This window comes from Clupea harengus, chromosome 26 (assembly GCF_900700415.2).
Source record: "Clupea harengus chromosome 26, Ch_v2.0.2, whole genome shotgun sequence".
Classification (NCBI taxonomy): Eukaryota; Metazoa; Chordata; class Actinopteri; order Clupeiformes; family Clupeidae; genus Clupea; species Clupea harengus.
In genome coordinates this window covers 2,578,653-2,595,109 of record NC_045177.1, presented here as the reverse complement: position 1 = coordinate 2,595,109, position 16,457 = coordinate 2,578,653, and the positions used below count along the sequence as shown (strand labels likewise).

The 16,457-nt window shown below is 38.8% G+C and overlaps 2 protein-coding genes and 1 pseudogene across 3 annotated transcripts in view; all 3 read right to left on the bottom strand.

Moving 5' to 3' along the window:
- LOC116219769 (zinc finger protein 502-like) overlaps window positions 1-16,457 on the bottom strand; it is a 59,428-nt gene that overhangs the window by 18,638 nt on the left and 24,333 nt on the right. The gene's annotated exons all lie outside the window — the stretch shown is intronic.
- LOC116219783 lies at window positions 3,861-8,198 on the bottom strand (annotated as a pseudogene).
- LOC105896105 (zinc finger protein 708-like) lies at window positions 10,413-16,070 on the bottom strand. 2 transcript variants are annotated; one of them, XM_042703893.1, is made up of 3 exons: window positions 15,258-16,062; window positions 14,029-14,346; window positions 10,413-12,306 (listed from the first exon to the last, which is right to left on the bottom strand). In XM_042703893.1, exons 1-3 carry the CDS (start codon window positions 15,514-15,516, stop codon window positions 10,847-10,849), a joined length of 2,037 nt encoding a protein of 678 aa, XP_042559827.1. In that variant the 5' UTR covers window positions 15,517-16,062; the 3' UTR covers window positions 10,413-10,846. The 2 variants fall into 2 exon arrangements, with proteins under 2 accessions (XP_042559827.1, XP_042559828.1); XM_042703894.1 differs by lacking the exon at window positions 14,029-14,346 and having other exon boundaries at window positions 15,258-16,070.

The window sequence follows — 16,457 nt, the reverse complement described above, 5'->3', positions numbered from 1 at the left end:
CTAAACACACAAGTGACTTGTTAACCGAACTTTTACGAAGCTATATGACCAAACACAAAGCTAGCACTGTTAATTCCGCTATAGCTAGCCAGGTCAATTAGCTCGCCTAAGATACTGCAATTTAAGCTAACCAATTACCTCATTTCCCCCAAAACCCATCGATTACATGTGTTTGTGATGTGTAACATATATCCTTAATCAGTCATTCAAGTTATTAACGTTTATTTACCGCTAGCGATTACACGACACAAGGGTAATTCAATCGCTATTAATGTTGAACTTGAACTTTAACAACGTCACACAATATTAAAAGTCAGGCATCGGCATGGTTCCTACAGAATAAATCAAAGGTCCTTGTCCATTTCGGCTGAAAAGCTTTATCCAACCAGAGACCGGCTTAAAGTGACGACATCCGGTTTTAATACACTTTCCCTGATCATACAGTTTTCCTACCGACAAGGATATCCACATACTGCAGTTTTGCTCCAAAAATAACATATCAAATATATTTATATGGAGATTTGTTGAAGTTGAAGACTGATCAGAGAGCTGATATACTATATGTCATGATGACTTGATATATAATAATATGATATCCACACACTGCAGATCTGGTTAGAAAATAATTTATCAATATATTTATATGGAGATAAAGTTTAAGACTGATCAGAGAGCTGATATACTGTATGTCATGATGACTTGTTAAATAATAATATAATATATAAATATATCCACACACTGCAGTCCTGCTCCAAAAATAATATATAAATAGATTTCATGTTGATGGAGATGAAGTGTAAGATCGGTCAGATAGCTGATATATTGAATGATGATGACTTGAGGGCAAGAATGTTACTTATGTAGCGTTTTTGCAGTGACATTCAAATGAACCTTCACCCTGTGGTAACTATGGAGAGGTCAATCAAATGAACCTTCACCCTGTGGTAACTATGGAGAGGTCAATCAAATTAACCTTCACCCTGTGGTAACTATGGAGAGCAGGGGCGGCTTGTCCATAAGGGCGATTGGGGCGACGCACTGCCTAGGAAAAAAAAAAAAAAAAAAAACGTCCTGATGTATGAACGCAATGTCCTTGTAAGTCGCGTAAAAGACGACATGTAAATTTAAATGTAATATTTTTTTTTCTGTCGGATTCTACCACTAGACCGTCTGATCTGCCTCTGTATGTCATTGTCGAATCAGGTAACAGTCATTCAGTCAGCCTAAAGTCGTGCTTCAAATGGCCCCAAATGGGGCGAAATGAAAATGGCCCCAGACCTCTCCCATTGACTCCCATGTTAAATAATTTTTTTTTCACAAAACAGAGCTCTCAATGCATTCTCGCCCCTCCATGTCGTGTCATAAGTAATGGACGTAAAAGCGTATACGAACGTCATACAGCTCGACAGAGGCATATTCTGTCAAGATGGCTCCTGTTCAGTGCAATATCTCGATTCGCTCTTTGACAGAAACTCCTTTTTAGTCGGCGTACTAGTGAAGATACATTAACAACAAAACAATTAGGACTTCCTAGACCAAATGTATGTGTGTGTATGTGGAGGCACATCATGTTTGCTTATGAAGGCTCCTGGATGCAACTTTCTTCCATAGCTTTCCACCTGTAACTTGCTACTCTAGCTATGTAGCAAGAGGGGACATATGACTGTTGTGTGCTGCCAATAGTGGACAAAAAGGTATTGCTGTATGAGTTAATCAGCTAACTTACTTAATGGGTCGCCTTAATCATTATCAAAAAAATTGCCCTCCCTGAGAATTTCTTCAGGAGCCGCCACTGATGGAGAGGTCAATCAAATGAACCTTCACCCCGTGGTAACTATGGAGAGGTCAATCAAATGAACCTTCACCCTGTGGTAACTATGGAGAGGTCAATCAAATGAACCTTCACCCTGTGGTAACTATGGAGAGGTCAATCAAATAAACCTTAATCCCGTATTTACTAATTGATGTGTGTGTGCGTGTATGTGGAGTGTGTGTGTGTGTGTGTTCATCCCATATTTACTACTTTATGGTACTAACAACATGGACGTGGTCAGGTATACCCCACCTGTACAGGAAGTTCTTTGGGATAAACGTTTCTGATAATAACAGAGGTAATGTGAATGAATGTAGAATATTTGTGTTTCCCTACAATTTCACTACAAGGTGATAATAGAGTAAAATAAACAAATGCTTGGTTTCTTTACATTACACTTTATTCTGTATCTTTAATGGCAGGAAGGTGTACATAACATGCATCGACAGTGTAGAAAAAAACCTAACTGTGAGCTGCGTTATATCACTCATTTAGCAAAAAGAAATTTTTACTTCACAGAATAATTACAAAGAAAAACATAACGGTGTGCTGTGCTATATACACTCAATCCCCTTTGCCATACCTCTGCAGATGAGGGCAAACAGACAAAGAAATTTAAGTGTGTGTGTGTGTGTGCGTGCGAAGGGTAAGGGGACACTCACCAGGTGCAGGACACAGGAAGGGTAAGGGGACACTGCAGTTGCTCCAAAAATGATGCAGAGGAAGTTTAGGATTGGTCAGATAGCTGATATATTTAATAATGATGACTTGAGGACTGAAATGTTGCACGTTCAACATTTTGCAATGAAAGCACAGTGTGTGGATTTTCAACCTTTAAAAGAAAAATGTATTTGAGTACAACATGTCCATGTGTCTGATGGTAAGTAACCTTCATCTTGAAGATTTCAATTAAATGAACTGTCACCCTGTGCTAACTACGAAGATGTCAGTCAAATGAACCTTCACCCTGTGGTAACTATGGCGATGTCAATCATATGAACCTTCACCCTGTGCTAACTACGGAGATGTCAGTCAAATAAACCGTCATCAGCCAGGTATACCCCACCTGTACAGGAAGTTGTTTGGAATATTTGTGTTGCCCTACAATTTCACTACAAGGTGATAAGAGTAAAATAAACAAATGCTTGGTTTCTTCACATTACACTTTATTTTTTATCTTTAATGGCAGGAAGGTCTACATAACATGCATAGACAGTGTAGAGAAAAACATAACAGTGAGCTGTGTTATATCACTCATTTAGCAAAAAGACATTTTAGGAGACAAACATAACGGTGAGCTGTGGTATATCACTCATTTAGCTAAAAGACATTTTTACTTCACAGAATAATGACAAACAAAAACATAACGGTGTGCTGTGTTATATCACTCAATGCCCCCTGTCATACCTCTGCAGATGAGGGCAAACAGACAGAAGAAAACTAATTAAACAGACAAACAAAGAAATGTAAGTGTGTGTGTGTGTGTGCTAACATTTTCGTTACTGATCAATAAGGATTGATTTGCTTGCATCTTTCACACACTCGTGTGTGTGTGTGTGTGTGTGTGTGTTTGAATAAGAAGCCTGGCCTGTGCTGCCTGTGTGAGTGTGTGTGTGTGAGCATGAGGATGTGCATGTGTGTGGTAGTACATGTGTGAGTGTGCACGTGTGTGTGTGTGTGCATGAGGAAATATATGACTGCTTTTCTGTATATTTCAATTAATGCAGGCTTGATCTGTATCTAAATGCTTTATCACAGAGTTATTATGTAAAGGCACATTCTTTTTCAGAACACTATGGCGTACAAATGCTTTTATGCACTCAATGCATTAATGAGGCGTCTCTCCACTATGTGTTTCTAAAGAGTTGTAGAGGTTGTTCCTACTCTATCTGAGTGTGTGTGTGTTTCCCCCACACTGGGCACCTTCATGAGGCTTCTCTCCAGTCTTCTCTTCCACACACACACACACACACACACACACACACACACACACACACACACACACACACACACACACACACACACACACACACACACACACACACACACACACACAGAGAGAGAGTTGAGGACCTTTCCCACACAGTATGAATGTATGAAAATGCCAGTGAAAATGCCTTTACATATTGTAAACATATAAGAGGTCAGGCACATTTATGAGACTTTTCTCCAGTGTGTATTAGTTTATGTGTTTTAAGATGTGAAATGGCTGAAAATGCTTTTCCACACTGGGCACATTTATGAGGCTTCTCTCCAGTGTGTATTAACATATGGGTTTTGAGATGTGAAACGCGTGAAAATGCTTTTCCACACTGGGCACATTTATGAGGCTTCTCTCCAGTGTGTATTAACATATGGGTTTTAAGACTTGAGGAACACGTAAATGCTTTTCCACACTGGGCACATTTATGAGGCTTCTCTCCAGTGTGTATTAACATATGGTTTCTAAGACTTGAAATCTGTGAAAATGCTTTTCCACACTGGGCACATTTATGAGGCTTCACTCCACTGTGTATTAACATGTGGGTTTTAAGATCTGAAACGCGTGAAAATGCTTTTCCACACTGGGCACATTTGTGAGGCTTCTCACCAGTGTGTATTAACATATGTGTTTTAAGAATTCTAATGCGTGAAAATGCTTTTCCACACTGGGCACATTCATGAGGCTTCTCTCCAGTGTGTATTAACACATGGGTTTTAAGATTTGAGGAACATGTAAATGCTTTTCCACACTGGGCACATTTATGAGGCTTCTCTCCAGTGTGTATTAACATATGGTTTCTAAGACTTGAAATCTGTGAAAATGCTTTTCCACACTGGGCACATTTATGAGGCTTCACTCCAGTGTGTATTAACATGTGGGTTTTAAGATCTGAAATGCGTGAAAATGCTTTTCCACACTGGGCACATTTGTGAGGCTTCTCACCAGTGTGTATTAATATATGGATTTTAAGATTTGAGGAACATGTAAATGCTTTTCCACACTGGGCACATTTATGAGGCTTCACTCCAGTGTGTATTAACATATGTGTTTTAAGATGTGAAACGCGTGGAAATGCTTTACCACACTGGGCACATTTATGAGGCTTCACTCCAGTGTGTATTAACATGTGGGTTTTAAGATCTGAAACGCGTGAAAATGCTTTTCCACACTGGGCACATTTGTGAGGCTTCTCACCAGTGTGTATTAACATGTGGGTTTTAAGATTTGAGGAACATGTAAATGCTTTTCCACACTGGGCACATTTATGAGGCTTCTCTCCAGTGTGTATTAGCATATGTCTGTTGAGGGTATTAGGGTGTGCAAACATTTTCCCACACTCTGTACATGTATGAGGCTTCTCTCCAGTGTGTACTAGCATATGTGCTTTAAGACTTGAAATCTGTGAAAATGCTTTTCCACACTGGACACATACATGAAGCTTCTTTCCAGTGTGTATTAGTATATGCCTTTGAAGACTTGAGGAACATGTATATGCTTTTCCACACTGGGTACATTTATGAAGCTTCTCACCAGTGTTCTGCTTTTGATTAACACTAAGAGTGTGTGTTTCCTGGTGTTCCTCGAGTTCTCTCAGGACCGTGAAACTCTCCCTGCAGACTGTGCAGTGGTACGGCCTTCCATTGAGTTGCTGGTTGAGTTCATCATTCTGTCCATGGAGCTTCTGTTGTGTTCCATCTGGATGTTCTGATGCACCTGAAAGAGTTCCATATGGATTTAGAATGACAGACAGATGTTCTAGATGCAGCAATTCATTGTGACCTGACAAGGAAATATTCAATTCCAAATACAGATCAAAACAAATGGTTGAGTATATATATAACAATTTGCATGTGTATGTTTACCTTAATGCATCAGTCATAGGCCTGGATGTCATCCCCAAATCATGACATGCATTGGCTCATCATAATAATCATATATTAATCTGAACTACAATGTGCAGCACACTAGTCTTGCGTGCTGTTATACTATATACAGTATAGTGTACAGTTAAAATAATTGTTCAGTTGTTATATTGACTGCTGTCATTAAAAGAAACACATGAACACCATTATTCCTTTAAGCGTTTGTGTCGTGGCCAGTGGTGGAGGAAGTACTGAAGTTTAGTACTTAAGTAAAAGTACAAGTACCCAGGAAGATAAAAGTAAAAGTAAAAGTAAAAGTACTACATCAACAATCCTACTTAAGTAAAAGTAAAAAGTACTTACTTTTAAATTTACTTTAAGTATTAAAAGTAAAAGTACTCACGCAATGGGTTGTCTCTCAATGTCTAGGCTGTGCCATTTTGATAAAGAAATAGCTACTGGTAATAAATGCCTCTACCGATGTCAGTACTAGTAATAATTATAAGCAACAACATTTGTTAATTGGAAAGGTTGGTGTACTTATTGTGCCTACCATCTGTAATACTGTTCACACTATATCTTACAATTCTGCGGATGACAAGTTATCTACCAGGGATTATTTGCAAAGTTAATACCATTAAGCCAAACCAATAAAGACACCATGTGATATCTTTAAATCTTTTATTTAATTGTAAACGTGTAAAAAAGGGAAACATGGAACATGAAAAACAAATGTAATTGTAAAACTGGACAGAACAAGGCACGCTAGCTTGACATAGCTAACCTACCAGCTTTATCTTACCACTACGTTAAATATATAATGAAGGTCCAATCATGTTTTTTTTTATGCTATTGCTGTATGTCAACATGCATTTCGCTAGATAACATTATAATATCATGTCAGTAAACGAATGAAATCAATATTCAAAAGTCAGGGACATTAACTTAGCATAGCAATCACTCTGCTTACCTCGATATGCTACTTTAAATTTGAGGGTGAATTATTGAAGGCTAGCAACTCCTTTTTTTGAGGGAGACAGGAAACGCATTGAAACCTCCAGGAGTCATTCTTGGGGCCTTTGAACTCGAACATATCTTTTAAATAGAGCCAAGGGTGGCTCATATCAGAGGGCTCAGTTCAGGCCGACTCTGGATCCATGTTGAATAGGCAGTAGTCAGGCTGAATGTTCAACTATAACAGGCAAAGCTACCGCTAGTGCTGCTGCCAAACGCCCACTCTGATATCATTGGAGTTGATAGAGCCACCTGATTGGTTTCAACTTCCAAAACAGCAACGCAATCCATGGTTTTGTGTAGGCAACATTTTGGCGAAACTATGTTCATAAAATGTAACGAGTAACAGCACATATTGTAGAAATGTAGCGGAGTAAAAGTATAGATAATAGCTAAAAAATTGAATGGAGTAAAAGTGAAAAGTATGCACTATTATTTTTACTTAAGTAAAGTACAGATACGTAAAAATTTACTTAAGTAAAGTAACGAAGTAAAAATACTTTGTTACATTCCACCACTGGTCGTGACCACGCCACGCCACGCCGCGCCGCACCCCCCCCCCCCAAAGCTGTAAACCTAGGGGAAACACTGCCCTAGATACCCCTTTGCCACCCCTAGATACCCCTTTGCCTTCCTGGGCCATCCCAGGTCACATTTTTTAAGAAAAAAAATCTATTTTTGCGTTAACGCCTGGAAATTGAAAGGTATCAGACGAAAATATTTGAGAACACTCAAAGAATGCCAGCACATTGACAGAATTGTGTTGGTTTCAATACACATCACAATACATCATCATCAGTTGACCATTGAGCACAGCTCTTAGTGCATCAGTCTGAAATTACTTACTTTCCAGAAGACAATCGTTGTGATCTTGATCATCCTCTTCTTTCTTCACTTTAACCTCCACTGTTGTCTGTAGTGTTTCATTATAAGTGGAGCTTAGTGACTCTGTGAAGTCTGATTCCGTTTTACAGTGAAGATCTGCAATGGGCTTTTCTTCATCATCTTGCCATGTAATCATATGTCCGTATTCCTCTTCTTTTATGACCTCTTCTTTCACTGTCAGTATCAGGGGTACCTGGTGTGTCGGCAGTCCAAGATTCATGTTAGCAACCGAAAAGAGATTATCTCGTCCAGAGTTTACTATATGGCCAGGGATGCCCGTCCTCTCACTCTGGTTTTAACTCAACACAGAGACAAATAGAGAGTGACTTTCAAGCTTTGTTTTCATCGTCTAATTGGAACATCGCACTTTGCACGGAGTAACTCACGGTCTCCGGATGCATTCGAGTAGGCTAACGTAGGGAGCTAACGAAGCAGGCTAAGACGTTATGATACTATGACCTAAAACGTCCCTCGTATAAATGTGCACACAGAGATCTGATATTTTGTTGTTTATGTCTGATAGGACGTTAGGCAGTGTTTATCACAGCAATGTCGACGAAACTCAGCCTTTTCTGAATCAGCCGCAACTTTTCCGTGCACTCCTGTGAAATCTTCTTACTTGTGAACTCCTTGTGTTTGAGAAACCAACCATAAAACTATGCAGTACTGCCACCCTCTGGACTGGAGTGTGACAGCAGGACTCTGGCGCTTGCCTTCTAGTTTGGGTTGTGTTGTTTCAAAGCTATTACAGTGGTAATACAGATTTAATTGTCTCCATTTATTTTAGATCTTCCAAACTAAATATTAGTAATTTTAAAAACAGTTGCTTTGAAAATAATAAAAAAAATACATTACACCACAGTCCTTATATGGATTTATATATATGCATATATACATGCTATAGTTTTGAATTGAAGCCTAGAATTATAGGTCTAATGTATACCTATAATCAAGAAGCTGAAAAGCCAAGTTGGGATCAGCAGATGGACACAGGAAGGATATCCACATACTGCAGTTTTGCTCCAAAAAATAACATATCAAATATATTTATATGGAGATTAAGTTTAAGACTGATCAGAGAGCTGATGTACTGTATGTCATGATGACTTGATATATAATAATATGATATATAAATATATCCACACACTGCAGATCTGGTTCGAAAATAATAAATAAATATATTTATATGGAGATTACGTTTAGGATTGATCAGAGAGCTGATATACTGTATGTTATGATGACTTGATATATAATAATATAATATATAAATATATCCACACACTGCAGTCCTGCTCCAATAGATTTCATGTTGATGGAGATGAAGTGTAAGATCGGTCAGATAGCTGATATATTGAATGACGATGACTTGAGGGCAAGAATGTTACTTATGTAACGTTTTTGCAGTGACATTCTGTGTGGCTATTTTACTTTCTTTATATGGTCCGAGTCTAACATACAAGTGAAGCCATGTGTGTCATGGTAATGAACCACAGTGGCAACTATAGAGAGGTCAATCAAATGAACCTTCACCCTGTGGTAACTATGGAGATGTCAAGCAAATGAACCTTCACCCTGTGGTAACTATGGAGAGGTCAATCAAATAAACCTTCACCCTGAGGTAACTATGGAGATCTCAATTAAATTAACCTTGACCCTGTGGTAACTATGGAGAGGTCAATTCAATTAACTTTCACCCTGTGGTAACTATGGAGAGGTCAATCAAAAAGACCTTCATCCCGTATTTACTAATTGATGTGTGTGTGCGTGTATGTGGAGTGTGTGTGTGTGTGGGTTCATCCCGTATTTACTACTTTATGGTACTAACAACATGGACGTGGTCAGATATACCCCACCTGTACAGGAAGTTGTTTGGGATAAACGTTTCTGATAATAACAGGTAATGTGAATGAATTTGTGTTGCCCTACAATTTCAATACAAGGTGATAATAGATTAAAATAAACAAATGCTTGGTTCCTTTACATTAGACTTTATTCTGTATCTTTAATGGCAGGAAGGTGTACATAACATGCATCGACAGTGTAGAGAAAAACATAACAGTGAGCTGTGTTTTATCACTCATTTAGCAAAAATACATTTTAGAGAAAAACATAACGGTGTGCTGTGTTAATCACTCATTTAGCAAAAAGACATTTTTACTTCACAGAATAATGACAAAGACAAAACATAACGGTGTGCTGTGTTATATCACTCAATGCCCCCTGTCATACCTCTGCAGATAAGGGCAAACAGACAGAAGACTACATTTAAATGAAAAAAAAAAAAAAACTTCTTATTATTCTCATGACATGCATCGACAGCGACAAAACATGACAAATACATCACTGCTTTAACAAAAAGACATTTTTAACACCAATAATAACGATCATTTCTCCACCTTAAGAGTTCATACTACAACAAAACAAACATTTGAATAAAATAGAAAATCTAAATATTGGCATTAATTTAGAAAAATACATACTGTACCTCTTTGTAGCTTCTTATTGTTTTTCAACACTGCAAACTTTGATGTTTGTGTGTGTGCAAACATTTTCGTTACTAATCAATAAGGATTGATATGCTTGCATCTTTGTGTGTGTGTGAATAAGAGGCCTGTTCTGTGGTGTATGCCTGTGTGTGTGTGTGTGTGTGTGTGTGTGTGTGTGTGTGTGTGTGTTTGTGTGCATGTGGAGTGTGTGAGAATAAGAGGCCAGTTATGTGCTGCCTGTGTGTGTGAGTGTGTGTGTGTGTGTGTGTGTGTGTGTGTGTGTGTGTGTGTGTGTGTTAGCATGAGGGTGTGCATGTGTGTGAGAATAAGAGACCTGTTCTGTGCTGCCTGTGTGTGTGTGTGTGCGCGTGTGTGTGTGTGTGTGTATGTGTGGGAGCGAGAAAATATATGAGTGCTTTCTTGTACCTGTGAATTCATGCACAATAAGGCTTGATCTGTATCTAAATGCTTTATCACAAAGTTATTATTTAAAAGCATATTATTTTTCAGACCACTATGGCGTACAAATGCTTTTCTCCACTATGTGTTTCTAAAGAGTTGTAGAGGTTGTTCCTACTCTACCTGAGTGTGTGTGTGTTTTTCCACACTGGGCACCTTCAAGAGGCTTCACTCCAGTCTTCTTTTACACACACACACACACACACATTTATGTGGACCTTTACTGCCATGTACTATAAGGTGACGTTTTAAAGACCCAGCTTGTTTAGGAGTTTTTCCACACTGGCATCAACTGAGTATCAACATATGCATTTGACAACTGCAAACTTCAGAATTCAAGCATTTAAGTGGCCTTTTCATCACTGTGCAAACGCTGATGGCATTTCAGACTTGATGACCTAGTGAATGCTTTTTCACACTGGGCACGTTTTTGAAGCTTCACTCCTGTGTGTATTAGTCTATGTTTTTTAAGATGTGAAATGCGTGAAAATGCTTTTTCACACTGGTCACATTTAAAAGACTTCTCCCTAGTGTGTATTGGCATATGGACGTTAAGTTGTGAGGAGGTTGTAAAGGCTTTTCCACACTGGGCACATTTATGAGGCTTCTCTCCAGTGTGTATTCGCATGTGGATTTTAAGATTTGAAACGTGTGGAAATGCTTTTTCACACTGGGCACAATTATGAAGATTCTGTCCGGTATGCATAATTATATGCCTTTGAAGATTTGATGAACATGTAAAGGCTTTTCCACAATGGGGACAATTATGAGGCTTCTCTCCAGTGTGTATTAGCATATGTGTTTTAAGATGTGAAACGCGTGAAAATGCTTTTCCACACTGGGCACATTTATGAAGCTTCTGTCCAGTGTGTGTTAGTATATGCTTATGAAGATTTGAGGGACAAGTAAATACTTTTCCACAATGTGGACAATTATGAGGCTTCTCTCCAGTGTGTATTAGCATATGTGTTTTAAGATGTGAAACACGTGAAAATGCTTTTCCACACTGGACACATTTATGAGGCTTCACTCCAGTGTGTATTAGCATATGTTTTTTAAGATCTGGAAGGCGTGAAAAAGCTTTTCCACACTGGGCACATTTATGAGGCTTCTCTCCTGTGTGTATCAGCATATGTGTTTTAAGATGTGAAATGCGTGAAAATGCTTTTTCACACTGGTCACATTTAAAAGACTTCTCCCCAGTGTGTATTAGCATATGTTTTTTTAAATGTGAAACGTATGAAAATGCTTTTCCACACTGGGCACATACATGAAGCTTCATCCCAGTGTGTCCTACCATATGCCTTTGAAGATTTGAAGAATATGTAAATGCTTTTCCACACTGGGCACATTTATGAGGCTTCTCTCCAGTGTGTATTTGCATATGTTTTTTAAGATCTGAAATGCATGAAAATGCTTTTCCACACTGGGCACATTTATGAGGCTTTACTCCAGTGTGTATTAGTATATGCCTTTGAAGACTTGAGGAACATGTAAATACTTTTCCACAATGTGGACAATTATGAGGCTTCTCTCCAGTGTGTGTTAGCATATGTGTTTTAAGATGTGAAACGCGTGAAAATGCTTTACCACACTGGGCACATTTATGAGGCTTCTCATCAGTGTTCTGCTTTTGATTAACACTAAGAGTGTGTGTTTCCTGGTGTTCCTCGAGTTCTCTCAGGACCGTGAAGCTCTTCCTGCAGACTGTGCAGTGGTACGGCCTTCCATTGAGTTGCTGGTTGAGTTCATCATTCTGTCCATGGATCTTCTGTTGTGTTCCATCTGGATGTTCTGATGCACCTGAAAGAGTTCCATAAGGATGTTCTGATACACAGTTTTAATTTCATATACAGTTCAAAACAAATGCTTGAACAACAATGAGTGTGTGTGTTTGAATAAGAAGCCTGTTCTGTGCTGCCTGTGTGTGTGTGTGTGTGTGTGTGTGTGTGTGAGAGTGTTTTAATAAGAAGCCTGTTCTGTGCTGCCTGTGTGTGTGTGTGTGTGTGTGTGAATAAGAGGCCTGTTCTGTGCTGCCTGTGTGTGTGTGTGTGCCTGTGTGTGTGTATGTGTGTGTGTGTATGTGTGCACAAGAAAATATATGACTGCTTTCTTGTATATTTCAATGAATGCATTATAAGGCTTGATCTGTATTTAAATGCTTTCTTATAGAGTAATTATGTAAAAGCATATTCTTTTTCAGACCACTATGGCGTGGAGTTCAAATAAAAGCTTGAATAACAATTTGTAATCACTGGTGCTGGATCTTCTGTTGTGTTATGTTCTGATGTTCTGATACACCTAGAAGAGTTAGATTTGTCATTAAACTTGCTTTCCTGGCTCTGCATGAGAGCATGTTTGTGTTTCAACCCCCTTCACTAGTAAAACAAAATAAATGTCTTACTCACACTGACTGTGCACTAACATTTGGCATAGTAACCACGTCAATTTGGCACAGTAACCACATCAATTCTTTGATTGGTCTTGCCACTACCTAAAGCAACTGTGTGCAGACATTTTTTTAAATTTGAGTTTTTTTCACAGGTGACCTGTTTATGTATTATCTTCAAAAATCAGTTTGACGGTATGGTCGTGCGAAGGACACAAGCACAACTGCCATTCCCACTAGCGGTGGTACTGTGGTCCGAGAAGAAACTCCCACAAAAATTTAAGAAAAGCTTGGTAACACTTTACTTATTTTTCCTCACTAATTCACAAAAATAAAAAAACATCCAAGTTTCCTCTTCAACACAATTTCCTGGCTAACCAAGAACCACAATGTAGCCATCCACTCTGTCCCTTTAACCTGTAATAGTAACTTCAAAATTAACAACCTTCTTTCCACTCCCTGTCCCCCTTACTGACACTACACCAGAAACACCCATGTGACCTGGGGTTTTCCCAGAATCCTTCACACCTACTGACATCCCAAAATATACCCCCCTTGATCTTCTCATCAAAATCCTCAACATGCCTATTAGACCCTGTCCCTGAGAATCTGCTTAAGAACACTCTAGAACACCCTCTTAAGAACACTCTAGAACACCCTCTTAAGAACACTCTAGAACACCTCCAGTCAAGGTCCTCCAGTCGGGCTTCAGATCTCTATATTTTTATACATTTTTTGTTTATCTTTATTATTATTTTTTTCAGCCACCATTTTGTAACAACTAACTAACTTTTCTATAACATTTGTCTTGCTTAAAAAAAATTAAATGAATGAAAATGATTAATTTAACATGTATTCACTTATGGTTATCCAGTTTTTATTTTCTCACACTCACTAACCCAAACCCACTGAAACAGAACTTAATCAAGTCACAAATACACCTCTCTCTCTCTCCACAGATCTCCAGGTCACATTTCGTGACATTTCTAAAGGTTGCAAAAGCCTGGAGGTGCGAAGACATCAAATCTATTAGTCAATTAATGATGACATCAGACTAATGGATTTGACTCAAAAATCTACAAGAATTAATTGACCATTGAACACAGCTCTTAGTGCATCAGTCTGAAATGACTTACTTTCCAGAAGACAATCGTTGTGTTGTTGCTCATCCTCCTCTTTCTTCACTTTAACCTCCACTGTTGTCTGTAGTATTTCATTATGAGTGGAGCTTAGTGACTCTGTGAAGTCTGATTCCGTTTTACAGTGAAGATCTGCAATGGGCTTTTCTTCTTCATCTTGGCATGTAATCATATGTCCGTATTCCTCTTCTTTTATGTCCTCTTCTTTCACTGTCAGTATCAGAGGTACCTGGTGTGTCTCATCACAGCCAGGTCTCAACGGTAGTCCCAGATTCATGTTAGCAACGGACAACAGATGATCCCGTCCAGAGTTTCCTATAAAGTCAGGCGGAAAAACACAAATGAAATATAATGTAATATAAAAAAAAGAATAGCTTTCAATCTCTTTTCTTCTTGAAAGAAGAGAACAGAAAGCAACATTACACATCTCTCACTTGCGTAGGGCTGAAGCATTCGAGGAGGAGGTAGGACCTAACATGTTATGATACTGTGACTAAAAACGTACCTCAAAAAGGTTTGCACATGCAGATCTGTTAATTTGGTGTTTACCTATTCATCATAAAGGTTTAGTATCAGGCCAGATCATTAGTCCTGTTCATCATAAAGGTTTAGTATCAGGCAAGATCATTAGTCCTGTTCATCATAAAGGTTTAGTATCAGGCAAGATCATTAGTCCTATTCATCATAAAGGTTTAGTATCAGGCCAGATCATTAGTCCTATTCATCATAAAGGGCAACCCCTAGATACCCCTTAGCCACCCCTAGATACCCCTTTGCCATCCTGGGCCATCCCTAGATACCCCTTTGCCATCCTGGGCCATCCCTAGATACCCCTTTGCCACCCCTGCAGTTACCATCATTCATTTAGTCATATATCATTCATAGCTATAAGATGGCTGTTTGGTTTGGGTTAAGTAGTGTTGGGCAACAACCTGAGCACTTCATTCAACAGCCATATCTGCCCACCACTTATCCATCAACAAAGCCAGATCAACACATGATGATGACAGGTCACATGTATTAAGGAAAATAAACAATATTTCATCAAATCTATATTGCGTTAACGCCTGGAAATTGAAAGGTATCACAAAAAAAGATTTGAGAGCACTCAAAGAATGCCAGCACACTGACAGATCTCAATACACATCACAATACCTCATATCAATACATGATCATCAATTTACCATTGAACACAGCTCTTAGTGCATCAGTCTGAAATGACTTACTTTCCAGAGGACAATCGTTGTGTTCTTGCTCATCCTCCTCTTTCATCACTTTAACCTCCACTGTTGTCTGTAGTATTTCATTATGAGTGGAGCTTAGTGACTCTGTGAAGTCTGATTCCGTTTTACAGTGAAGATCTGCAATGGGCTTTTCTTCATCATCTTGCCATGTAATCATTTGTCCATATTCCTCTTCTTTTATGTCCTCTTCTTTCACTGTCAGTCTCAGGGGTACCTGGTGTGTCGGCAGTCCAAGATTCATGTTAGCAACCGAAAAGAGATTATCTCGTCCAGAGCTTACTATATGGCCAGGGAAGCCTGTCCTCCTACTCCCGATTTAATTCAACACAGAGACAAATAGAGAGTGGCTTTCAAGCTTTGTTTTCATCGTCTAATTGGAACATTGTATTTCGCACGGAGTAACTGACGGTCTCCGCAGCTTTCACTTGCCTAGGGCGGATGCATTCAAGTAGGCTAACGTAGGGAGCTAACGAAGCAGGCTAAGACGTTATGATACTATGACTTAAAACGACCCTCATATAAATGTGCACACAGAGATCTGATATTCTGTTGTTTATGTCTGATAGGACGTTAGGCAGTGTTTATCACAGCAATGTCGACGTAACTCTGCCTTTCTCGAATCAGCCGCAACTTTTCCGTGCACTCCTGTGAAATCTTCTTACTGGCGAACTCCTAGTGTTTGACAAACCAACCATAAAACTATGCAGTACTGCCACCATCTGGACTGGAGTGTGACAGCAGGACTCTGGCGTTTGCCTTCTAGTTTGGGTTGTGTTGTTCCAAAGCTATTACAGTGGTAATACAGATTGAATTGTCCCAATTTAGTTTGTCTTTCAGATCTTCCAAACTTAACAGTTGCTTTGACAATAATACAAATTACGTTACACCACAGTCAATTATATGCATACATCTATATATATATATATATATATATATATATATATATATATATATACACACTCAGTGCCTTGCATAAGTATTCACCCCCTTGGATGTTTTACCCTTTAATTCAGGGGTGGGCAATTCATTTCCCCAAGGGGCCACATGAGATAGTGGGACTGTTGTGGAGGGCCGGACCAATAGGCTGAACTCAATTCTGCTCAATATAAGTTGTATCTCTTTATAAAAAAACATTAAATTGTATGGTTTTGATTAACTGCTACTGGTAAGAGTAGATGTTAC

Coding starts and splice junctions, on each gene's coding strand:
- LOC105896105 (XM_042703893.1), bottom strand. CDS start 15,516: ATGAATCTTGGACTGCCGACACACCAGGTACCCCTGAGACTGACAGTG. Junction 14,347..15,257: donor CAACGATTGTCCTCTGGAAA/GTAAGTCATTTC, acceptor CTGACTTTATAG/GAAACTCTGGACGGGATCAT. Junction 12,307..14,028: donor CAACGATTGTCTTCTGGAAA/GTAAGTCATTTC, acceptor GAACTCTTTCAG/GTGCATCAGAACATCCAGAT.